This window comes from Misgurnus anguillicaudatus, chromosome 13 (assembly GCF_027580225.2).
Source record: "Misgurnus anguillicaudatus chromosome 13, ASM2758022v2, whole genome shotgun sequence".
Classification (NCBI taxonomy): domain Eukaryota; kingdom Metazoa; phylum Chordata; class Actinopteri; order Cypriniformes; family Cobitidae; genus Misgurnus; species Misgurnus anguillicaudatus.
This window is the reverse complement of record NC_073349.2, coordinates 31,360,924-31,386,556: the sequence shown is the minus strand read 5'-3', so window position 1 is coordinate 31,386,556 and position 25,633 is coordinate 31,360,924. Positions and strand designations below refer to the sequence as shown.

The 25,633-nt window shown below is 38.0% G+C and overlaps 3 protein-coding genes across 8 annotated transcripts in view; 1 reads left to right on the top strand and 2 right to left on the bottom strand.

Moving 5' to 3' along the window:
* LOC141369347 (N(G),N(G)-dimethylarginine dimethylaminohydrolase 1-like) overlaps window positions 1-17,215 on the bottom strand; it is an 84,762-nt gene extending 67,547 nt beyond the window's left edge. Inside the window, exon 1 of the mRNA XM_073875603.1 lies at window positions 17,076-17,215. The gene's annotated coding sequence lies outside the window, so the exon portion shown is untranslated. The remainder of the gene's footprint in view (window positions 1-17,075) is intronic.
* LOC129430428 (N(G),N(G)-dimethylarginine dimethylaminohydrolase 1) overlaps window positions 1-17,218 on the bottom strand; it is a 53,293-nt gene extending 36,075 nt beyond the window's left edge. The window contains exon 1 of one of the 6 annotated variants that reach the window (XR_012373004.1): window positions 11,994-12,880. Coding sequence is in view for 2 of the 6 variants with exons in the window: in XM_073875605.1 (XP_073731706.1) it covers window positions 11,994-12,287 (294 nt within the window). In the remaining 4 variants the exon portion in view is untranslated. Of the gene's footprint in view, window positions 1-11,993; window positions 12,884-17,075 lie in introns of those variants that run through there. The other 5 variants (XR_012373006.1, XR_012373005.1, XM_073875606.1 and 2 more) reach the window with 5 other exon arrangements.
* Window positions 17,219-18,423: 1,205 nt separating this feature from the next.
* ccn1 (cellular communication network factor 1) lies at window positions 18,424-21,024 on the top strand. The gene is made up of 5 exons (XM_055188875.2): window positions 18,424-18,608; window positions 18,975-19,185; window positions 19,373-19,717; window positions 19,803-19,999; window positions 20,084-21,024. Exons 1-5 carry the CDS (start codon window positions 18,561-18,563, stop codon window positions 20,384-20,386), a joined length of 1,104 nt encoding a protein of 367 aa, XP_055044850.1. The 5' UTR covers window positions 18,424-18,560; the 3' UTR covers window positions 20,387-21,024.
* The last annotated feature ends 4,609 nt before the right edge of the window (window positions 21,025-25,633 follow it).

The window sequence follows — 25,633 nt, the reverse complement described above, 5'->3', positions numbered from 1 at the left end:
CCTCTACAGACTGAAACACACCGCCTACAAAAACCCAAGTGTACTTCCCAGTAGACTTGTGGAGCTGCACACACACACACACACACACACACACGGACAGATGCACACACACACACGCACACACATCGGTGCGTGTGTGTGTGTGTGTGCATCTGTGCATGTATGTGCACGTGTGTGTGCATATAATACGTGCACACACAGACACAAGCTCACACGCATGCATACATGCACACACACAGACACACATGCATGCATACAAATATTTGTAATGTGTTTGAAAGTGAGGATGTAGGGTTCACACCTTGTACTGGTCTAATAAACATAATAACTTGTGTGAGCTTGTTCCTGCTCTATATTCCAAGAGACAAGGTCATATGTCAAAGGGCAAGTGTGTTTTTTGTACGTGTGAGACGTACCTTTTAAAATCACACCTTTAAAAACTTATACACTTCTGTCTGGACCACACACACACAAAGAGAGAGAGAGAGAGAGAGAGAGAGAGAGAGAGAGAGAGAGAGAGAGAGAGAGAGAGAGAGAGAGAGAGAGAGAGAGCTGTAGTGCAGTCCAGGTGTGGTCTGCCGATCAGGAATGTCACAGGAACAACCGAAACGTCAGGAATGTCAGACCAAACCGGAACGGTCGTCCAGATCACACAGTCAGTTTTCACACAGTCGTGGAATAAGTGCAGACAGAAAGCGGGTCATTTCCGGACAGGATGTGTTCCAGCAGCGGACCGTCAGACAGAGACGTTCTGCGTCTGAACGCTGTCTAGTCATAACAAAGAGCCGTACTGTGTGGTTTGAATTAAACGTCAGCGCTAAAGTTAAAAAACTTATACAGGACACAGAGATATGTGCTTTTCAGAGATAGCTGTTGACTTGATCTCTCACACACACACACAAATCTCACTAGGCCTACATCTGGTTAAACTGAAATCAAAAGTCTCGTCCAAACAAGATGGATGATCTGTGGATCAGATAACATTTACAGCCACTGCCTGCGAAGACGTCTTTTACTGTATTTATTAATTTTGCACACCCTAAGATCTTTCCTTTGAACCAGAATTCCTGTCAGTATTATTAGAGGAGATTACACCTCCTAAACTAACAATTAAATCACGGTGTCCTCGTACACTTCCACTTCTCTTATTATAGGATATAAACCTAAACAAACAGTGCTGTATTTGTTTGATGTGAAGGGGCACTGCCAGCTCTTCTTCAGAAGGAAACACCTCACAGAGTTCTCCAGAAATCACAAACAAGATTACGGTACTCACATTGAACAACACTTTCTCTCATAAACATGACAAAGACCTTGGCTTGCTGCATAAACTGCTTATAGTCTTACAAGATAGTCATCTGAATTTTTTTATTATTGTCGACATAAACAACACACCCATAATAATAATTCAAAGACCTTTCAAGGACTGTCCACATCTAATACCATCAAATTCAAGGACTTGAATGTATACTTGATGTATACATGCACAGAATGTTGTCAATCCAATTAAATTCAACAATTAAAAATTTTTACGATTACAACAATACAGTTTACATGCACCCTAAACATTGCAATCTAATTAAAATGTTAGTTTACATGTTCATTCTATATAATCCCAACCAAACGCCTGCGCAAGGGCACAGCCAGGGTTGCTAGGTTTGCTTATCAAAACAATCCCAACAGACATTCAAAACTAGCCAAAAAAGCATCCAAATGACTATTAACTATTAACTATGAACCAAATCCTTTCATCTTTAACTTGCAGGAAAAAAAACAACCCCAGACACAGTTTAAACAGTTGCCCAAATCTGAACCCGAAAAGAGCAGAGGACTTGGCAACGCCACCCAGTGCCCAGCATATCCGTCAAGTTTACGCTTATCTCTGGATAAATGTACAAAGCTGATTGGAGATTTCTTTATGTAATGTTATGAAAGACATGAACGCTTTAAAATGTACAGCGCGTGACCCCCTTACCTTAATAATGTGTGTTGCCATTGTCTTGCTATTACTTGTTTGTCTTGATCTTTTTGCATTCATAAATACTATGATTTAAGTGTTTACATGAGTACTTTTCTTCTGATGATCGGATCAAAGATCAGACTACACCACACCTTTAAATACAATCAAAATGTGCATCTAATCCAGTGGTTCCCAACCTTTTTAGCCCTAAGTACCCCCACAGCCCTATCAGTAAGGCTCAAGTACCCCTTCATCGAAACTAAACCAAAGTTGTGTTTTAAAGACAAATAATTAGCAATATTAATTAACTAATTAATTTTAAACATTAAAGTAAAAATAACTGACTGATGAAGCATGTTTATTTCAACAAACTACCATCATCAGTGTTTGAATTTAATCAGCTCATTTGCATTTTAAAAGACACACCCAAAACGGCACATTCTTCCTCAGGCCTACAAAATGTCAATTTTGACATGCTATAATTCATTATCTGTAGGGTGTTTTGAGATAAAACTTCACATACGGACTCTGGGAACGCCAAAGACTTATTTTACAAATAAAAAAAAAATTCATTATATGACCCCTTTAAGGGCCATATTTACTATCAGCTTGCGCAAACCATCATTTTGCCGTTAAAAAACGACTGATCTTACACGCAGTAGATATTTAGCTCTGAAAGGGTGTTATTTTTGCGACCTTATTGCATATGCATTTGTAGAAGTTTTCCTTTTAGAAGCAACATTAATGGTTGGAGAGTATTACATTTTGCCAGAGGAACATACTTTTTTAAAAATATAAAAATATATAGTTTTGCCAAACCTATGGTATGTTTAATTTGCTGAAGAAAAGAGGAGGAGAAGTCACGAGGAGAAGTCAAATCAGGTTTTTCAAAACTTCTTTAACTCTTCATCTTGCGTCCTCCGGGTGCTTTTACTTAGCTGGAATTTCACACTCCGCAGTCCGCATTTTCATTGCGATGTCCTGTCGAGGTCTCTGTACTAATTTGCGCTCTTAGTAGATTGCAATGGTCATTATGGAAATTTGCTTATGTCATTATTGTGCCTGTGTATTTTATTTGCGCCTTTGTAGTAAATCACACGCAAATCGTTCTTGAGTTGGACATCGCTATTGCCTTTTGGAGAATGCAACGCATTTACTCATGACGTCTAATAATATTAATAAGATTAAAATTACATTTAGGTCTAAGTTGTCCTTTTTACAATGCTTTCCTCACAAAAATCAATCTTATATCAATGACTGGACAAACGAAAGACATTTTTATTAAAAGTAAATGAGATCAAAGCAAAATCTAAATCTTCTCGCGTACCCCCTGGAAACTCTTCACGTACCCCCTGGGGTACGCGTACCCCCGGTTGGGAATCACTGATCTAATCGACCTGAATCGTATTGATCAATGTGTTTACATGAAGGCTTTTCAATCTGATTGAGCTATTAATACGATTACAGATTATTTGGTTGCATGTAAACATAGCTATAGTGGGGACACATTTCAAGTTAGAGAAGGTTACATCGTGTTACCTAGTAAGATACATGGTTACAGTTTTCATGTGTCAAACACAACTATGCAAAAAACTATGCATTTTTTGCATTTATTTTTGGCCATATGACAGAGATCTGATATTCTATTTGTCGTATTTCTTTTCTTTTTTTTTGCATAAAACTGAAGAACATTTGATATATCCTAAACTGTATTCTAAATGATCTGAAATTAACTTTTGCATGGATTTTATTGAAACATGCTTAGGCTCATGTAACCGGAAGTTTTAAGATATATGAATATGCTTTGAGTTTTTCTTGCTTAATGGGTTGACACTATCGTAACAAGCAAAGCAATTCAACATTACATTACATAATATAAATATGTGTGTGTGTGTGTGTGTGTGTGTGTGTGTGTGTGTGTGTGTGTGTGTGTGTGTGTGTGTGTGTGTGGGTTGGTCTATGTGGTTTACAGGGACATGAATAGTGTATAATGACATGTTTATTATGCTATATACGTGGTTTACGGGGACAGATAGAGTGTCCCCATAAACGGAAAAGCTCAAAAAACATACTAAATGGTAGTTTTTCATAGATTAAAGACTGGCAACAGGTTTTTGTGACATTGGGGTTAGGGACTGGGGTAGGTTAGGGCAAGGTTAGTGTGTGTGTGTGTGTCTGTGAAACGTTGAGGTACCATCATGCTAGTTTTGTGGGTAAGTGAACGTCAATGCAACATACATGTACCTCACGCAGGAAACAAAAATTACTTTTTCCCTTTTAGTATAAATACATTAGGATTAATGAGATATATATATATATCTATATATCTGTATATCTAGATATCTGTATATATAACTATATATAACTGGTCCAAAAAATGCTGGCAAAATTCGCATTCAGAGGATGTAAGCATTAAAAACTAACAATTTGATGATGTCATTCTACATTTGAGCTTCTCATCAAATTTCCTGTCCAATCAAATGCTCTCTAGACACTGATGCTTAACACGTACTAGATTATTAATAAATTAAATGTTTTTGAACAGAAACCTCTAACAGGAATAGCTGCGTGAAGTGAAACTGAAGGGTTAATAAACACAGCAAGCTGAAGCACTCTATGTGATATTAATCAGCATTGATACAACATTATTATATTTTGCAATGTGCATCTCTCTGCACAAAATGCAAGACTAAACTAAATTATGTACTGTGGCCGGTTGCATAAACATAACTATAAAGTAAAGGCTGTGTCTTAAGAACTAGTCTGACCAATTAGTTAGGGCTAATCAGTCTTACTATATGGACTATTCATGTAACAAACTTAAAAAAGAATCTTGAAGAAGTCTTTAAGAAAAAATACAAGACTAATTTTTAAGACTAGTCTTAAGGTTTATGCAACCGGCCACTGGACAGAAAGTTTAACTCCCGTTGTGGTTGCACACCATAACCATTGCGCTTTAAATCAGTCCAGTTCAATGGCACAGAGCGAATTGTATGCACAAATCTGGCGAAAATGACACCAAAAATCTTGCAACAAAATAACTTCAAGATCTTTCCAGGACCTGTGCTATATGTTTATTTTCAAAAACTTTCCAGGGCCTTGATGATGTTCCCCCAGATTCACAAACTTTCAATGATTTTCGAGGACCAAAGGGAACCCTGTAATAGGAGTCTGTTACAGTATTTTGTGCTGTTAAATCATCTGTAAACCTGTTTACTTTACTCTGGTAAGACAATCTGATCGGATTTTGCACTAAAATATCATCCTACCATTGTCTAATAAAAATCATGCACTGAATTTATTTACATAGTCACAGACACAAGCAGAAACTTGCAGTAGGATTGTTCAATATGATGGGATGGACCGATAGCTACAGTAGGAAAATCTGAGAAGGTTGAACAAATCGACAGAACACAGCAAAGTCAAATCTAAAAAGTATGATTGATTAGCCCTAACTAATTGCTAGTTAGTCAGACAAGACACAGCTATGTTTATGCAATTTTGTCTTATTTAGTAAAATGTCACTTAATGATATGTGCTACTTCACAAGACAACTTGTATCTGTGACAGTTTTTCTTTTTTCTTTGTTTTTGCCTGTGACACTAGTGAACTATATTGTTTTATTGTATTTAAGTAATGAGATCAAAGACAAAGACCAATGCCCATAAACCAGCATAAAATCATTTCATTGAATGTCAGATATCCTCCTATCTATATAACACACCAACCAAACGTCCAAGAAAATCAAATCAACTTCAAAAGATTACAGGACATCCTTCAAATAACATTTTAGCAATATTTACCTCCTAAAAGTAAACCTCAAAAAAAGTCCTGACTATTCAAAAGCTCCACAGCAGCTTATAATGAAAATGCTTCAATCAACCACCCGCTTCAATCAAGCAGCCACTACAATACCGACAAAAATCTCTAAGATCTTCACAAATCTTTTCATCTGTGAGAATGACTTCACTATTAGAAACAGACAGACAGCGTTTGAAGATGAGGACACGTCACGCAAGCTCTCCGTGTTGGCATGGGTTTCATTTGACTTGCATCTATGTGACACAATACCGCACAACTTATTTAGATACACAACCTCAGAAGTCAACAGCAAGTGATGTGGGAAATATTTTCCCTATTCATTGAAAAGTTGATTAGTTTGTTTATTTTCCCGTTCCAACTTCACATCATTTACTCTTTCAGAACAGGCCACGGATTTTTGGGTTACAAAGAAACAGTTGAAAATTATCAGTGCACATCCTTACATCAAACAAATGTTTTAAGAGTTTAAGTTAAGAAATCAGCCATACACTTTTCTTTTATGAAAGTCAATCACACAAACATGTGTGATAATAGAGAGACGGCTCACCCTAACACACAGCATCTCTAGGGAAATTAGCTGTGCATAATATAGGCTGTCCCATTCAGAATAGTTATCGACGGCCACATATTATTTGTGTATATGGGCATTTATCATCACATCCCTAAAATATTTTAACATCAACTAGTTAGTTGTTAGATAATGAGTGTGTTTACATGCACACAATAAGCGGATGGATAACTATCAAAAACCTGCTTATGGGACGATTAATCGTTCAAATGTGTGTTTTCTATTGAATTTTATTGAGTTACGATGAAATTCCACCACATCCAAAAACTAGAGGGCGCTCTTGGGCAGAAACTCAATTTGTGCCGCAGAAGAAGTATCACTACAAATGCTATTCCAGGAAATGCCTATAAGCATATTTATATCGCTGTTCTTCAAATGATTTCAGTCATTTTCATTATAATAAAAAATATTCTGAATGATTGTGTTTGAGGTGTGTTGCTTTTTCAAATCCATGTTATTCCGCGTGAATTGAGCATTGATGCGTGAGTTGAAAATCGGAACTTTTACAGATTTTTGCGCCGTGTTAACCAATCAGGAGCTTGCTCTAGCAGTGACATGTTTACAAGAAGGGAGCGGAGGCAAAAAACAAAACAACAATGGAGGACAATTATCATCGCTACACGAGACGTCTTCGTACTTTTACAGTATTTTAAGCTCACATAACACAGGCTCTTTCTGCATTCTTGATGTTAATCTGGAGTACCTATAGAGTAGTATGACATCATTTTTATCTCCGAAGAGTCTTTAGTTGAATTAGATTTATAAAAGAAGGATACGCTTTACCGAATCTTTCCGATAATGTACGAAAAAATGAAAAAGGAGGAGTTACTACCGCGGGTGGAGCGATGCAACACTATACAACACTTATGATTCACTACATGTTCGTGTCATTTATATAACATGCACTTACGCACCTATTTCCAACATAAGATAGAAGTCTTACTTACCGCATGCAACTCATGACCCGGTTGGGAAAATCCACCACATCAAACACACACGCAAAACTCTGCTGCTACCCCGGATAATAAACTATATCCATTGTTTTCATAAGGCTGGCTTTCTTCTCCTTACATCCAAAAACACACTTCATCTTTCGTGCCATTGTTGAGTTTTGAAATTAAACAAAGCTGTGTCACGTGATAAGATGTTTGCAAGTTCTAGCGTCTCCCGCTGATTGACAGGTGGGCGGGGTTTTCCGGGGGAAGTGCCCATATAAAGAAGTGATGCATATAGAAACCCCTGAAACGTCAGCTGGACCCGTAATCGAAAAAAAATTTCTGAAACTTGTACGAACCCTGGTGAAGTGCATTCGGCACAGAAAAACTCTGTAACACTTTGCCTACATTTAGCATGAGGAAACAACTCTATAACTGTGTTAATAAGTCAAAATGCTTGAAATACCATTGAACCACCCCTTTAAAAGGATCTTGTTTGGAAGAAAGTGAGTGAGGAAGTCGAACAAATTTGTTAAGTTTACTGAATTTGAGCTATATAAGCCCCTCCCATGATGCTAATTTACGCATGAATATCTCGAATGACTAGAATTTCATGCGCGAATGAAGTAAGTAAACTCAAAATGTTCAAGCGTCCAACTATGCGTGAATATCACTTTTTGCCACCTCTTCTGCATCTGCGGTCTCATTTATAAAACTGTGTGTAGGATCCTTACTAAAAGTCTACGTACGCACAAAAGCCAAAAAATGGCATACACCAAAAATCAGCAATGTTCCCTTTATAAATCACAGATCACCTGCAAGTGTGCTTACATACATGAATCATCCTCAGATCTCACCCTGCAAGCCCATTCTCCTGTCAAGTTTGTTTTTTTTATAGATCACAACCTTTGCGTGGGAACTGGCGTACGCAAGATTTATAAATAAGACCCCTGGTGTGAATGTACAGTAAGACTCTGCATGTAAACACACTCCATGAATCAAATATTGAGCCAATCCCTTCATAAGATAAAGTCGTTGGCATCTCTTTTTCCCACAAAGGAAAACTCTTTGTACCATCAAAATTTGCTCTTCATTTTGTCCAAACTCTAAGCATTGCCATGACCTACATAACTTCCACTGTCATTCAGACAGACACAAGATTTGTTTGAAGAAATGTGGCCAACTGCTTGAGTCCTAAAGCTCTTGGAGATCTGCTCTTCGGATAGTTTTATGCTAGCAGATAGATTTCAGCAAACACTGCATTCAGGAAAATCATTTTTGTTACAAGAAAATCAGGTCAACACGGTTCTCAATCCTCAGCAGGGTCTGTGCAATTCAATTTGGGTGTATTGGTTTTACTATTAACAACAGTCTAAGTTCAATAGTACAGTTGCACAAGCATTGCACAACTTACAATTTACTGTAGTAAAACTTTACCCTGATCTTTGATGTCAGAGGAGAATGGACAACACGTCCAACCTTAAAGAAGATGAGCTATAGCAGCAGATAACCACACCGGGTGTCACTCCTGTCAGGAAACTGAGGCTAAAATTCACACAGGCTCACCAAAATTGGACAAAAGAAGATTGGAAAAACATCACCTGATCTGATGAGTCTCAATTTCAGCTGTGATATTTAGATGGTAGGGTCAGATTTTGATGTAAACAACATGAAAGCATGGATCCATCCTGTCTGTATCAACGGTTCAGGATGGTGATGGTCGTGTAATGGTTTGGGGGAATTTTCTTGGCACACTTTGGGCCCCCTGAGCATTCTTTCATTCTTAACGCCACATCCATCCCTGATGACCACAGTATTCTCATTTTCTGATGGCTACTTCCAGCAGGATAATACACTACGTCACAAAGCTTAAATCATCTTAAACTGGTTTCTTGAACATGACAATAAGTTCACTGTTCTCCAATAGCCTCCACAGTCACCAGATCTTAATCCAATCGAGCACCTTTGGGATGCGTTGGAATGGGAGATTCACATGATGGATGTGCAGCTGACAAATCTACAGCAACTGCGTGATGTCAATATGGACCAAAATCTCTAAGGAATGTTTCCAACACTTTGTTGAATCTATGACAAGGAGATTTAAGGCAGTTCTGAATGAAAAAGGGGGTCCAGCCCGATACTAGCAAGGTGTAGTAAATTGTCCCATGAGTGTACATGGTGAATTTACTGAGTGTATGTGATGAAACAGGGTGATTGTACTGCAAGATTCAGAGAGACAGAGAGACACACATAGAGGAAAAAAACACACAACTACTGTACACAGCCACAAATCTTATATGCATTAACTGAAGTACAAAAAAATTACTACTGGGGAAAGCTTGGGTCAAAAATAAATGTGCTGAAACCATATGGACCTGCCCATGCCGGTAACACCACTGCACACATTGAAAGTCCGACTTATAAACTCAATAGTTCCTTCAAAATGCAAATACTTTAGGCATACTTTACTAATTAATAATATTGAGTTTGGTAGGGTGACCATACGTGCCATTTTTGTTGACTGCAAACCTCATTTTCAGTTAACAACATAAAAAACATACAATCATTGTAGTTTCATTCTTATCTTGAAATGTAACGATTGCTTTTATTTTGAAATAGAACTTGAAATAATAAACCTTGATGACATATGTTGTTGACAAATACGACTTCTGGAAGCATACCCAAAATCCTGGCCAGGATGTGCCCTGGAAAAATGGCACGTATGGTCACCCTAGAGCTTGGACTGCGAATCAGACACAACACTCTGAACACAACACCACTGATCATCAAGACAAAATGTAAATATTATATATATAGTAATGAGTGTTTAGGTCAATATATTAGTTTAGGTCAAATAAAGATGTTTACTATGCTCACAGAATCAAACTCTCAACTGTGATACACTTTGAACTTTCATAAACAAAACAAACTGTCATTTAAAGTAGTGATGTTAAATGATTAATCGTGATTAATCGCATACAAAATAAAAGTTTGAGATTGCATAATATATGTCTGTGTGTACTGTGTGTAATTATTATAAACACACACACACGCGCACACACACGCGCGCGCACACACAACTCACGCACGCACGTATAAATAAATAAAAATAAATATATATATATATATTTTAAATATATATATATATATATATATATATATATATATATATATATATATATATATATATATATATAAATATTTATTTATATAAATATATATATATATATATATATATATATATATATATATATATATATATATATATATATATATATATATATATATATATATATATATATACAGTACAGGCCACACTTGACTTAAATGTTAACTATGATCTTAAAAATCACTTAAGATGAAGGTGTTTGGTTAAATGCTTAAAATTACTTTTGTTAGACAAAAATATACCTGTGCCAAACAGATTAATTTTTGTTATTAGAAAACTTAAATTTTATTTTAAAATATTATTTTTGAAATAGATGACTTACACTGAATATTGAAGAAAAAGCAGCCAATAAGAGCCTAGATTAAAGGAATAGTCTATCCATTTTCCATATTAAACTATGTTATTACCTTAACTAAGAAGAGTTGATCCATACCTCTATCATTTAGGGAGTCCCTCGACTCGGCGCAGTAACGCTCTCATTATGACCTTTGATTATGAGAGGGAGAAGGGGAGCAGATTTTTCAGGCGAGTCGAAGTACTCCCAAAAGTGATATTCCTCCATATAGTTACCCTTTTAAATCCACTTAGAAAAGCGCTACGTTTTATTTTGTGCCACCAAACTTGCCCGTACAACCACTCGTCCCAAATAGGAAAAACGTTGATGTGTTTGGTTACTTCTAACTTTATCTCTGTTTGGTAACATTGAATGAATGGGGCTAAGCTAAATGCTATCGAAGTGTCGCCGCGCGCCATAGCGCCTACGTGCACGCACCAAGATGATAGAGGTATGTATCAACTCCTCTTAGTTAAGGTAATAACATAGTTTAATATGGAAAATGGATAGACTATTCCTTTAAATATGAACTCCTTCTATACTCTTTAAAAGTCATCCTAAATTGAAAATTTAAGAAGCTTCTTAAAAAAATGACACGCATCCGGTTCAACAATTTCTAGGCAAAGGGTGACTGCACTTCAAATAATAAAATATAACAGAGTTTTGGTTTATTTTGGATGCTTTTAGTCACCAACATAATTTCCAAAGTTGCATTTGTGTTATGCCATAGTTTGGATGAGTTTATTATTATTATGTTATACGGAATAATGTATAAATGATGAACGAGTGAGTGAGTGTGTCCAAACTTTTGGCCTGTAACGTTACTGTATATATAAACGCATATACACAATGTTCCTTAAATACATACATTAATGTTTATATATTACATAATAAAATGTATATATAAATACTAATTACACACAGTACACATACATACATATTATGCAAATACTTTTATTTTGAATGCGATTAATCACGATTAATCGTTTGATTGCCCTAAATTTAAAGAGATGTTTCAGTCCAAGAGACAAACTGCACAATACGCTTACATCTAGGTGGGTTGGACCATAAAAAACACTCATGAATGACTTTATAATCTGTTATGATTAAGAGGCATGGGTGTTTATGGGTTAAGTGTTCAGCACCGAGTTTGCATGTAAAGCAGAAGGCATATGTGTGTGTTTTTGGGTTTGGTTTTACTGTACCTCCCCACGTCTGCTCTTAGCTCCGGGTCTGGTGATGAGCGCGGTGTTTTCGCACACGACCGCAGCGTCCTCCACAAACACACAGTCCGGTAGAGTCTCATCCGCGGGCAGCTCTATCACCTCCAGACCGAGCCGCTGCCTCAGAACCGACACATAATACTCATGTTCCTGCTGGGCTTTCAGTGGGTCCACCTCCAGATTGCCGCTTCTGAGCGCTTGAGTTGCCAGAGATCGAGGAACTGCTCGAACCACAGCGTGCGTAAAGCAGCCAAACCCGGCCAACAACCCTGCCATGTTTTACTTCTGCGAGTCTTTCCTTCGCTTTAACGCACAACACACAGACGTGGAACGGTCCGGATGAATGCCAACTACCGCGCGGAGCACCAGCTCTCACAAAACTCTGCGCTTTCAGGGATTCTGTTTGGTTGTTATCCTGGTTGCGATTCCGCGCGCTTACAGCTCGAGCTCTGCACAAGCGACAACAGAGCGGCGGTGACGTCAAGGGCGCTCCCGACCAGCCGCGCTACAATGTAACAAACATACACACGCGCACTTTAATATTGCTGTTACACTGTAACCTAATATTTCATACATGTACTTATTTGCCCAGAGAAAATAATTTAGGAAACACTTTTATCCAGAGCGAACGAACATTATATAGGCTACGAACATATAGGCAAACGAACATTATATAGGCTATATGACACTGATAACGCGTGACAATGGTTATATATTAACAGGTCTATCTATATAATCAGCACTTTGGTCATCTTTTCTTCAACATACTGTATTAAACTTTAAACAAATTGGTTACTACTGAGTTAAAGATCTAACGATTTAAAGATACAAAGGGTAAAGCGTTTGCTGTAAAGCGTTTGCCCCTCCTCCCTCCACCCAACGAGAATATCTGCCCCATGAGAATCTGCCCCAACCAACCAACCACCTCTCAACATCTCAACACCTGTGTAGAATAAACCGTCACTAAACATTACAGACCATTCAAATTACAGAGTTAATTAAATAGGAAACAAAAAAACACAGGAAGGTCACACAGAGGAAATCCCAGTGCAAGAAAATGTCCATTTTTAGGAGGAATTCCATAGCCGGGTCATACTGTGCGTGTGTTTGTTTAGAGTTGACATTCCTCTTTTCTATGGACATTCCTGTGCCTTTCCATCTTTCCGTTGAGCCTAGCTGGAATCATTCTCCAGACATCCTTGGGTACATTCCTCCACTCCCCAGGAACAAAGTTTGTCTTTTCTTGTTCCAGATCCACTCAATTATCCAGACCGGTCTAAACATTCCCGGAGCTCCACATTCCATTCTCTCATTCCACCCTCCCTCCACCCCTCCTGAGCTCCAGTTTTCCATTCCTCCGGCTTTCCCTCAGAGAGGAAATATGTGGGTTTAGGTGAGGAGAGCGGGTACTAGCACACCTGCCGAACAGATATGAGCTCTATAAAAGATGAATGAACTCTAAATAGCTTCAAAGAAGAACTGGTTTTCATAAACACAACACGTTTTATTAAAACGCTCTGTGCATTATGAGACATTCCCTCTCTTGACAACAACAAAAATGTTTTGAATACTTTTTATTAGTTATAAAAAAAACATGAACTATTAAATCCTGAGCCATAACTGTTTATGGTTGTCAAGCAACAGAGAATGAAAAGTACAATTCACCCCAAAGTCACACAGACTCTTTTCATGCTTTAAATACTTTGGTGTGCTGTTTTTATCCTTTCTATTCTAGTATTTAGTACAGAATGTTGCAATCCTTAATTCAATTCAACTATATTGTCCACAAAAAGTGGAAATTTATCTTTGGCTCCACTTTTGTCATCTATTCTTCAACATACTGTATTAAACTTTAAACAAACTGGTAACTACTGAGTTAAAGATCTAACGATTTAAAGATACAAAGGGTAAAGCGTTTGCTGATGTAAGCAGAGCCATTTGGTGACGACACATTTCTGCCCCTCCTTAAAATGTAATAAAACAATTCAGCCCATGCAAATAGTTATTATAATACCATTGTTTCAGGCAAATTACTATAGCTACTGCAGTTATTCAAAGTAAATAAATTTGGGGTCTCCTTAAAAAAGTGAGAGAAGACTTTAGTATTTTTTGCCATTTAATTTGACTTTCAGATGTCGTCTTAGTCCCCAATTGTATTGAAGTAACAGAGCTACATTGAAAGTAAATGTTTGTAAAGATGTGCAAACTCTCTAGACGACCCACAACAATAGTGCTGCCAATTTAGGAACACACTTGATTGAAAGTTAATCCAAACATTTGTTGTTTTTCTGAAGTGGGTGATTTTATAACCTCACAGAGAACTGATTCTTGCTGCTTCTTTTAAAGGGGCAGTGTGTAATTTTTAGATGGATCTCTTGACACAAATGCAAAATAATATACAAAACTATATTATCAGGGGTGTATAAAGACCTTTCATAATGAACCGTAATGTGTTTAGAATGAGACATTTTATCTACATACAAAGAGGGTCCCCTTACATGAAAGCCACCATATTGTGCAGCCATGTTTCTACAGAAGCCCTTAACGGACAAACTTTTTTACTAAACACAACTATGACGTTTGTCCAGTGGCGGCTACCGTAACTTCTCTATGTGTTTCAAAAGCAAGGGGTGAGCAGTGAACTGAGCCGTTGGTTGCAATTCGCAACCTCACCACTAGATGCCGCTAAGATTTACGCACTGCACCTTTAAATCCCTTCTGAACAACATTCATTGGTATTTAAGACATAAACCAGATCCAAGCTGTAAACTACTGTAATCCCACCGGATCAACCCTGGAGCTTCACAAAAGGGTGAAACACTTTTCTTTCGGACCAAGGAATGACATATTGATCTATTCCAGGTGTGAACAGCTGTCCGATAACACACAAGACAGAGGATTTCATTTATTTAGACAATCTGTTCATATCAAAAGTGTTATTCTCACAAGTTTAAAGGTGCAGTGTGTGAATTTTAGCAGCATCTAGTGGTGAGGTTACGAATTGCAACCAACTGCTTAGTCCACTGCTCACCCCTCGGTTTCGAACTCATAGAGAAGCTATGGTAGCCATCACCCAAAAAAACATGTAATCTTCGGAAACAACTTAGTAAAAAAAGTTTATCCGTTAAGGGCTTCAGTAGAAACATGGTGGCACAAAATGGCGACTTTCGGTGTATGAGGATAAAAACGTCTCATTCTTAAGTAATAAAAACATAACGGTTCATTACAAAAAAGTATTTATACACCCCTGATAATATAGATTTTTTTATATTATTTAGCATTTCTGTCAAGAGATCCTTCTAAAAATTACACACTGCACCTTTAAACTTGATAGGGAGAGATTTGCTGTTACAATTATATTTCCTGGGGGATCAATAAACAACAAAACAAACAGATTTGCATTGATGGGACCCAAGTCATACCCAGAGCACGCAACCATCCAGACCACCCCAGCAACCACACAGAACCAAAACATTGCATGATCATAACTACTCAGCAACATCGTGCCAACTCTCCAGGTCATCCCAGCATCATAGTTGTAAGTTTTACACAAGCAAACACCACTTTTGTTTTCCTCACAAAACAAAAATGTAAGTTATTTTTATTACAAAGGTTATGTCTTTTAAAATATCAATTATTAAAATCCTTTTTTATGGACAATGATTCAGAGACTGCAGGCCTGAAGTCAGTGAAATGATTTCCACAACAGTTCATTCACCGAGCAGTGACAGGAAATGACATCACATAGTTTCAGTGAGTTATGAATTAGGAAAAGCCAAAGAGTAAACATGGCTGAATACCTGGATGACATCTGAGAGAGCTTTCACAGCAGAGACTTTTCATCGAGAAGGTGTCAGGCCACATCCTGCATTAAAATAAACACAGCCGGATTGGAGCTTTACATAACCTCAATATATGGCTGCGATTCAATTCTCCTTTAAAGGGGCTTTGGATCCGGGGTGGGGGGTGTTAGACCACTGAGTCATGCATTCGCAATCGATGGTCCCGGCCAACCCACTATTGTGAAGCGCTTCCAAGGCGCTGGAGAAAGCGTGAGGCCGATGGAAAATATTATGTTTGCCATTACAAATGAAAGACGCTCTTGTAATGGTTCCTGGATGTGTAACTCCAGAACAGAAAAATGAGGGGTGACTCCACTGGAATACAATGACAGCACTGTTTCCTAAAACCCGCGCCCCTCTCGTCAGGGGAGATGGAGAACCGTCTCCAAACGCCATGTGCAAGAACAGATGTCAACGTAACCATGAGCTCATTTTCTCACTGGATGGACCCTACGGTCACTCTCTCCAGGGAACACCTTTCATTTGGCCTCATTAGATCACTGGTAAAAGAATGTAGGCTACTACTGACAAAGAATTACCCAAAAGTACAGTGGGCCCAAAAAGGACAATTTTCCTTGAAAATTTCCTTCATTTCTTAATGTCATTTATTATATGCTTACTTCAAGTGAAACATTTTGAGGTTTAAAGTGATGAAACAATAAATATAAAACATGACTCTACTGTTTGGATGAGCCTCTTTTAAACTCATTCCACAGTAATGTGGGCACTTCACCAAAAACAAAAAAAGAAATCTGTCATCAGTTATTCACATTTAACGTTTTTACAAACCACAAATACTTTCTCTTTTGTTGAACACAGAAGACAGAATGACAGTCTCAGTCACCATTTACTTTATAAAAAAATTATAAATTATTAACTGAAAGTAGTACAAATTTGAAATGACATGAGGATAAGTAAATCAAGAAAGATGAATTATATTTCTCTAAACTATCATTTTAAGAAAAAGATTTTCCTTTAATATATGATAACCACATCAGAAGGTTACCTGCAAATCATGACTATAATGGCACAATACCGCACATCACCATCTAGTGTCATAATCCGGTAAAATTAACAACCGACACCTCTGTAAAGCATACTGTATTATGATGACCTGTTCTCTATTAATACACCAGTTACCCATCAGAGGTAGTCAACTAATCATGATGGCATCTTCTTCACAGATGAACAAATACATAGACGAACTAAATAAAAGACGCACCTGCGCGATGACAGGTCTCCAAAGGTCCTCCCCATCTCACCTCAGGTACCAAACGACCACCCGGACACCTCAGGACTCTGTTCTGTATGAGACAGTAGAATTAACTTATCGGTTCTCTTCGTTTTAAATCTTATACTTTCCCTTCCTCCCACAGTCGGTTTGCTTTGCGTCTTTTCAAGGACCCCTGTCCTAATCTCTGAAATTCAGTGGAATGCCACTTATTTGAACCTCGCGAAAACAGTCCACGCTTTTATTTTTTCCACATCTTATAAGGAAAATTGGATGCCTGTTGCACTTTTCTTTTACTACGTGATAGACAGATTGTATGAATATTAAGTTAGCTGTAGGAATTTCCTCCACGGAGAGCAAAGTTAAAGATCCTTTAAGCTGTCAGGAATGTTTTGTGGTTGGATAACTCGGACAGAAATGTTAATAATGTAAGAAACTGCCCAGACCAAATATGGTAATATTGTTACGTCTGGAGTCAGACTTCACATCTGGACTCACTTAGAGCTGTTGAGTACGAAGAGAGAGAGAGAGAGAGAGAGAGAGAGAGAGACCAGCCAAAAATAGACTACGTAAAGCGTCAGTCCGCAACGTCTCCAAACACACACATTATTCCATAATTCCATTTTTAGTCTCCTTGACGGCACAGAGAAGTTTTTAAACATTTACACTTCCAAAAGGAATGGTGAGGGAAACGTTTATTGACGGATAAACGTCATAATGAGTTTACCAAACGCGCGTTCCTGATCTGGATTATGGAATGCGCGCATCTTGTGTATTAACTTCAGACTATGTGTGACGCGCTCGGAATGAACGCGCAAAACGCCATTGATGGACCCCTGGGGGCCCACGACATTCTTTAAAGACGAGTAATAAAGCTAACACTACACGACGATCCCAAAAATAACGCATAGTTCTGGGATGTTGTCTTAATAATAGAATAGCACCTTTAATCCTATAAGAACCTAAATAAAGGAAGTTTGTACTGTACGGGATTTAATGGTAAACAGTATGGTTCATAATGTCTCTTCTTGTAATGGAAGCCATGGAATGTGGAATAAACATTTAGGATAAACGAACTGCAAATGTCTCTAAGATGAAAAACAGGATTTTACGCACTTACTTTACGCAAACCCAGAATAAATCAAACGTGAAAAGAGAAATACATAGGAGGAAACGGTAAAGAAACGTGTTCGGTGTGAGGGGAAAATTCATTTAGGAGCGAAAAAGGAAAGTTAGACAGGGTGGTGCTTAACTCGGATGGAAAACGCGCCAAGAAACATTCCGCGCATAGTTTTTGGTGACGTCAGCGCTCCACAGTTGTATATAAGAAGGAGCGCAGCGCGTCTCCTGCATTCAGAGCGCGGTGTCTTCAGACGCTTGATTAAAAATCGCGAACGACGCGAGAGAGTGACGCGCAAACAAGGACTTAAACCGAGGAACTGTTCTTTAACTACACATTATAAACAGAAAGCGAAGATGTTGACTTGGGCTCTTCTGTTCGTCGTTATTGCGCACTTTAATGCGGTAAGTTACTTTAATGCTTCATATTCAACATGAGGATTTAGAATAGAGACTTTTCTGTATATGACTTTATGAGCATACACGTAGTCTGTAAACTGTTACGCGCTATTTAATTGTTAAACTAAGTACGCATGAGTCATGCCAAAGACATCGAAACGCGTCTCAGTACTCCTGTGTTGTGTTCTGCTTTTGTCTACCTGAACCCAAGAACACATTTTCTAATGTTTTGAGCTCGATATATTATCAAGCAGGACCACAAAGACAAAATCCATCTAATGATCTAAATATTTATTCATTGTTGGTAACGGAGTTCTCTTCCTGCTAAATATTTTCCTATACAGTCACTAACTTGTGTGTTTTTCCATTCAGGCTCTCGCCAGCTGCCCGGCGGTGTGCTCGTGCCCGACTGAGGTGTCCAGATGTGCGCCTGGAGTCAGTCTGGTGTACGATGGCTGCTGCTGCAATGTTTGTGCCAGACAGCTGAACGAGGACTGCAGCAGGACAGAGCCATGCGACCACACCAAGGGCCTGGAGTGCAACTTTGGGGCCAGCCACGGGGCCACCAGAGGCATCTGCCGAGGTCTGTTTCTCATTATTCTTTATTTAAGTCACTAAATTAAATGCACGTGTGGTCAGGAGGAAAGTCCTGCTGCATTGAAAACAACATGTGGCTATAAAGCTCGAATTAAAGAACCTTACACTGTTGTAACTGTTTAGAGGTGTAAGACCGCCAAATTAAAATATGCTCTCCTTTTTCTCTCTCACAGCCAAATCAGAGGGCAGGCCGTGCGAATACAACAGCAGGATCTATCAGAATGGAGAGAGTTTCCAGCCAAACTGTAAGCACCAGTGCACATGCATCGACGGGGCGGTGGGTTGCATTCCACTGTGCCCACAAGAGCTTTCCCTGCCCACGCTGGGCTGTGCCAACCCCAGACTGGTCAAAGTGCCAGGTCAGTGCTGCGAGGAATGGGTCTGCGATGATGGAAAGCAAAGGGAAGCCTTCGACAAGCTGTTTGGCAACAAGCATACATTGGACGACTCCGAAAGCGACCTGACCAACAGAAACGAGCTCATCTCCATTGTCAACGCTGGCTTGAAATCTCTGCCTGGTAAGTCTCCTCTTTCTATCTGCCCAGGTGACAATAACATGCAAGTTTTGGGTGGAGTTTTAAACGGCTCTTCCTTCATTCACAGCTTTCCGATCGCAGCCAGAATCACGGAGTTTCGAGAAGTGCATCGTCCAGACCACACCCTGGTCACAGTGCTCCAAGACCTGTGGGACCGGAATCTCCACTAGAGTAACCAATGACAACGTGGACTGCAAGCTAATGAAGGAGACCAGGATCTGCGAAATTCGCCCTTGCAGCCAATCACCATACACGAGCCTTAAGGTAAGAGTCATGCACACCGCACAGATTACCGACAGGTCAACGATTGCATCCGACTTACCTTTCTTGCTCTTGTTTCTTCAACAGAAAGGAAAGAAGTGCAACCGTACCAAAAAGTCAATGCAGCCGGTGAAGTTCACCTACGCCGGATGCTACAGCCTAAAAAAGTACCGCCCTAGGTTCTGCGGTTCCTGCGTTGACGGCCGCTGCTGCAGCCCGCAGCAGACCCGCACCATCCGCGTCAAGTTCCGCTGCGAAGACGGCGAGACCTTCAACAAGAACGTCATGATGATCGAGTCCTGCAAGTGCACTTACAACTGTTCCCATGGCAACGACGCCTCCTTCCCCTTCTACAGACTCTTCAACGACATCCACAAGTTCAGAGACTGAGCGGGGAATCCCACCCCGCCCCTGGGGTGACGAGCGAGACGTCACGACGACCAATAGCAACCCGGCTGGGAGATCGCAGGCCCGTCTGCTGCCCAATCATCTTCCATCTCCTGTTGCATCCAGATTCCCACGGAATTACGCTACGGGGACTTTTGAAGAAATGCACTGTTATCTGCTTCACGTTGGAGCGAAAATGTTTTTGGCTTCGTTATGGAGCAACATGTAAAGACAATACGAGTTGTACAATGTAGTTGTTAATATTAAAATGTTCAATGTATAGTTTAATGTCGAAATTCAAAACATGACCCAAACTGTAGACTTGTATGTGTGTATGTTCCCAACTGTAGATATACACGTGCATCATTTGAACTCGAATCGATGACGCCCAGTTGAGTTTGTCCAACTAGTACACAGTAACTTTCTCCTGATGTTCGGCAGCTATAGAAATCAAACTTCATGACGATTATGATTAACAATGACATGAGTTGCTTAAAGGTTGAATGAATGTTTTTATTATTGTTATTAATATTATTTATCTTAAATGTAGCTCTTTTATTTGAACGTTGTCATACTGGAATAAAGTGTAAAATTATCTAATTTTATATGTTACAAATAAAAAGATTTATTTATGAATTACACACCTTGCATTCTCAATTTCTTGAATGAACTTTTGGTATTAATACAGATGATTCATTCTTGGGAAAACGCTATGAAGGGTTGCTTATATAACAGTGACGCTGTTGAATGAAACCACAATGCTTGACAAATAAAACCCCAAACCGATGGGTGTGTATTGATTATCAAGCACAACTGCAGAAGTTTCTACAAAGATCAGCCCTAAAATCCAACCAACCAAAACCCACATGGGTTCAATGAAGAGCGATCTTATCTTTGATCTAAGACCTTTATCTCTGCAATTACACATTAAACAGCGCTGCTGTCCATCTTCAGCCGATGAGATATATCTGCAGTGAGGTTTGGTCCAGGTGAAGGAGAACCGGCTGAGGAATGCAGTGATGGATCACAGCACAGACGCGCTGATGTCTAACAGATGTTGGAAAGAATTTGGAGGCAGACTGTTTAGTTTAAGGACATTCTGCTAAAAATATCCAACTTGCCCTGAAGCCAGCTTGACTTTATGACAACGGGACCAGAAACGGACAGCTGTGTCACAAAACAAAGAAGATAAGTAGGACAAGCAAACTTCAACTGGAGTATGACAGTGATCCAGACGTTTCCTTCAGATATGACAATATAGCTGACGCAGCAGTCATTACACTGACAAAAGGAGACGGATAACACACATCTCATCATTCTGTGTGTGACAGAAATACATGTGTTTATCTACCTTGTTTGTGACTTCTCGTTTGAATTCTGTAGAAAATGTGCTGTCATCTAATGGAAATGAAATGTACTGACAGAAAGACACAAACCAATTCCTTTAGGAGGACACATTCAGTAATCTGCATCATCATTATTGTTTCTCTTCAGTACTCAATAGTGAACCCTCAGTGGGATTTCATCCATCCATCATCCATCCATCCGATGACCCCTGGTGGTCAAACACAGAGCTGACACCACAATCACAAATAAGACATCTCATTACATACAGAATCTGTTCACTGATCTCTACAATCTTTTACGAGAATGTGAGTGAAACTCTTCAGCACAAACCAACCAGGTCCCCAAAGTCCCAGAATGTCCCTGGTTCCTCAGGTTCCTCATCTAAGGCAGTGGTTCTCAAACTTTTTGGCGTGTGTCCCCTACCCACCTTAGTGTGTATCCCATTGTGGCCCGCAAAGAAAATTCACAACATAAAACAATCGGATTTGAATAAAACAAAACTTATTCAATTATACAATGATTAGTGCTGTTGGTTGGTAGCTTTATTTTCTGAGGTTTGATCTTCAGGAATGTCAAATTCCCTGACTTTTCCCAGACTAAAAAGCTAAATTTCCATGACTTATGTCCGGGATGCCATGAGTCTGAATAATGTAATGTACACTGTGAGTTTATAAAAATGTAGCTTAAATGGATGAAATAAATAAACCATGCCAACAGCTGTTTGAATTGAAGTCAGCGTAGGCTTGGACTCAGAAATGGTATTTCTTTTGTCACAAGTTAACAAGCGGATTACATTTCCTGATATTCCATGACTTTCAATATCTGGAAAAGACCTTTTAAAATTCTATTTATTCTATACAAATAGTAAATGTACTGAAATATATTTTGAAAAATGTTTACAAAAATAAACATATTTTAAAGCATTTATATTTATGTTGCGTTGGAAGAAAAACTTTATCTTACAAACCTGTAAACATAACAGGTTTGAAAAGAATAAAATTAAATAATATGCAAAATATTATTGCTAAATCATGCAAAATATACTTATAAATTTTTATATTTTATACATAAATGGTGATAAAAATAACTGGGAAAAAAATTTAATTTTATACTAACTTTTATATTTGGCATGGTAAAATATTTTTTGCTGTAAAGGTTGTAAAATTAGAAATGTATTTGATGTCCATAAAATTTGAAATGTATATAATCACCTGACCTAAATTCCATAGAGAATCTATGGCGAGAACTGAAGATCAAAGTTCATAAAAGCGGCCCAAGGAACCTTTAAGATTTAAAGAGCGTTTGTGTGGAAGAATGGGCCAGAACCACTCCGGAGCAATGCAGACGACTGGTCTCTTCATACAAGAGGCGTCTAGAAGCTGTAATCACCAACAGAGGCTTTTTTACAAAGTATTAAATAAAGTGTGTTCAATACTTATTCCCTGTGTCATTTCACTTTATTTATTATGACTCAACTTGTATACTTAAATGTTCTGATTTTTTATAAGAATTCAATAGTTGGCTTGATGGCTACATCTGGTGGAAATTTTGTGTCAATAGCCCACTTAGAAATCCCCTTACTGATAAAAATGTTGATGTGTGAAATAGTTATTTTTCCCCACTGTATATAAAACTAATATTTTCAAATTCAAAAATATCTTTAATTAAACTTTACTTTCTACAAAATGTATTAAGCATATATCTAAAACATATTTTTGGCCAGATACATTTATTTTTGCTGTATGGGATTACACAGAATTTAAGATAAATGAATGTATTTTATAAAATGAAATAAACTGGGCTCCCTGGCATCATCTCATGCCCCCCACTTTGAGCACCACAGCAGTAAAGTAACACAGGAGTTGAATTATAAATGATGAACATCTTGATGTAGTGATGTAAAGGGGTGTGTGAGCAGCTCTGCCAATGGGGAATTATTAATGTTAAAAACTGGCCATGACTGTGAACACACACACATCTCATCTAATGTCAGACAGATATAAGCAGTGAGCACATACAGCAGACAGCATTACATAAACATTAATAATGAATTAAAGAAAATCAAGAGAAGGCGTCAGTGTCCTGAGACAGAGCAGTCAAAGCGTTTATTTGTTAAACAAACTCCACAGATACAACTCCACTGTGACATACGCTTACCAAGAAACCCTTACCAAGAAATGTTCGTAACACCTACAGGCTTGCCAAACTTGAGCTGTTGGACTGTTGTCAGTCTCTGGGGCCGCCAGAATCCCCTCACTGACCGCCTGATGTAATTGGTTTAGTTGTTTTTTTATTCATGATACAGCAGATGTAAGACCTCCTCACCGAACAACTTTGAGCATTCCTGTTGTTATTTTTGCTTGGCAACGTTTCGTAACTGTTCACATGTTCACAGGTGTCTCACAACAATTTCAGTCTTACAAACATGCAAGATTGCACAGAAAAACTGCATTGATCTGCTCATACACACATATGTTGTCTTATAATGTTTGAGCATTGATAAAAGTTTGCATTCTATAGTAAAATAATATCATTACTAAAATAAAACATTGCAATGTGCTTTCTTTTTAAGAGATTGCATTTTCTCTTAAGAACTGTACTGTGTGCATGAGGTTGTACATGCTATAACATGTTAGCATTTTATTAATTCTTGTGAATAAGGACGCACAAAAATCAGTTTTGGCAGATAAAAGCCATTTTTTCACTATTGGATATCGACAGATTGTTTAAAAACAGCCGATGATCAGGGCAGATTACATCTTGACAGTCAAGAGGCAAAAAAGGCATCAAACTCATGCTGTGAGATTTAAAAAGCAAAAGTATCGGTATCTCTCAGTATCGGTAGATGTCATAGTAATCGAATATCTGTATCAGCACAAATATTTTTATCGGTGCATCCCTACTTGTGAATATTGTGCACATGCACGGCTTAAAGAGATCATTCATTTATTCACCCTCATGTTGTTACAAACTGTAAACATTTCTTTATTTTGAAGAACACGAAGGAAGATGTTTTGAGTAACGTTTGTAACCAAACCTTTAATGAGCCCCATTCACTTCCATTATAGAAAAAAGTATACTATGAAAGTGAATGGGGTTCATGAATGGGTTGGTTACAAACATTTATCAAAATTTCTTCCTTGATGTTGTGCAGAACAAAGATATTCATACAGGTTTGTAACAACATGAGGGTGAACAAATAATTTCGCCACGTTTGGTTAACATTTTTTGATTTTCTAAGTCATAATAATGAAAAAACAATTATTCTCATAATAAGAAACTTTCTGAAAATAATGACTTAATGACTTTGTATATATATCAAATTTAAGTGAACTTGTGCATAAAACATGCAAAAAGGAAAAGAAAAAATCTCGATATAAGTTTTAAAACACTTAACACAAAAAACATTTCTTACCCCATTGGCAGAATTTTTTGCTTGTATTAAGCATAAATTCACTTAAACTAGCTTAATTTTCTTAGATAAATTTTAGCATCAAGAAAATGCATCTTGATTTAAGAATTTTTAGATATTTGTATTGAAAACTAGACAAAAATACTTAATGCAATGCAAAAATGACTTTAAGTTAAAGCATGCAGAATGCAAAGTCAAAGACTGCACTGCAAGAAATGATTTTCAAGAAAAAAATTATAGTATTTTTGTCTTGCTTTCAGTAGAAATATCAAAAAATTCTTGATGACCAAAACGACCCAAGAAAATAATAGTTTTTAGACCAAAAATATCAAATATCAAGTGATTTTGTGCACAAAACAAGCAAAACATATCTGCCAATAGGGAAAGCAAATTTTTCTTGAATTTAGTGTTTAGGAAAAATTTTCAAGATTTTTTGCTTACCCAATTGGCAGATTCTTTTTGGCTTGTTTTATGCACAAAATCACCTAAAT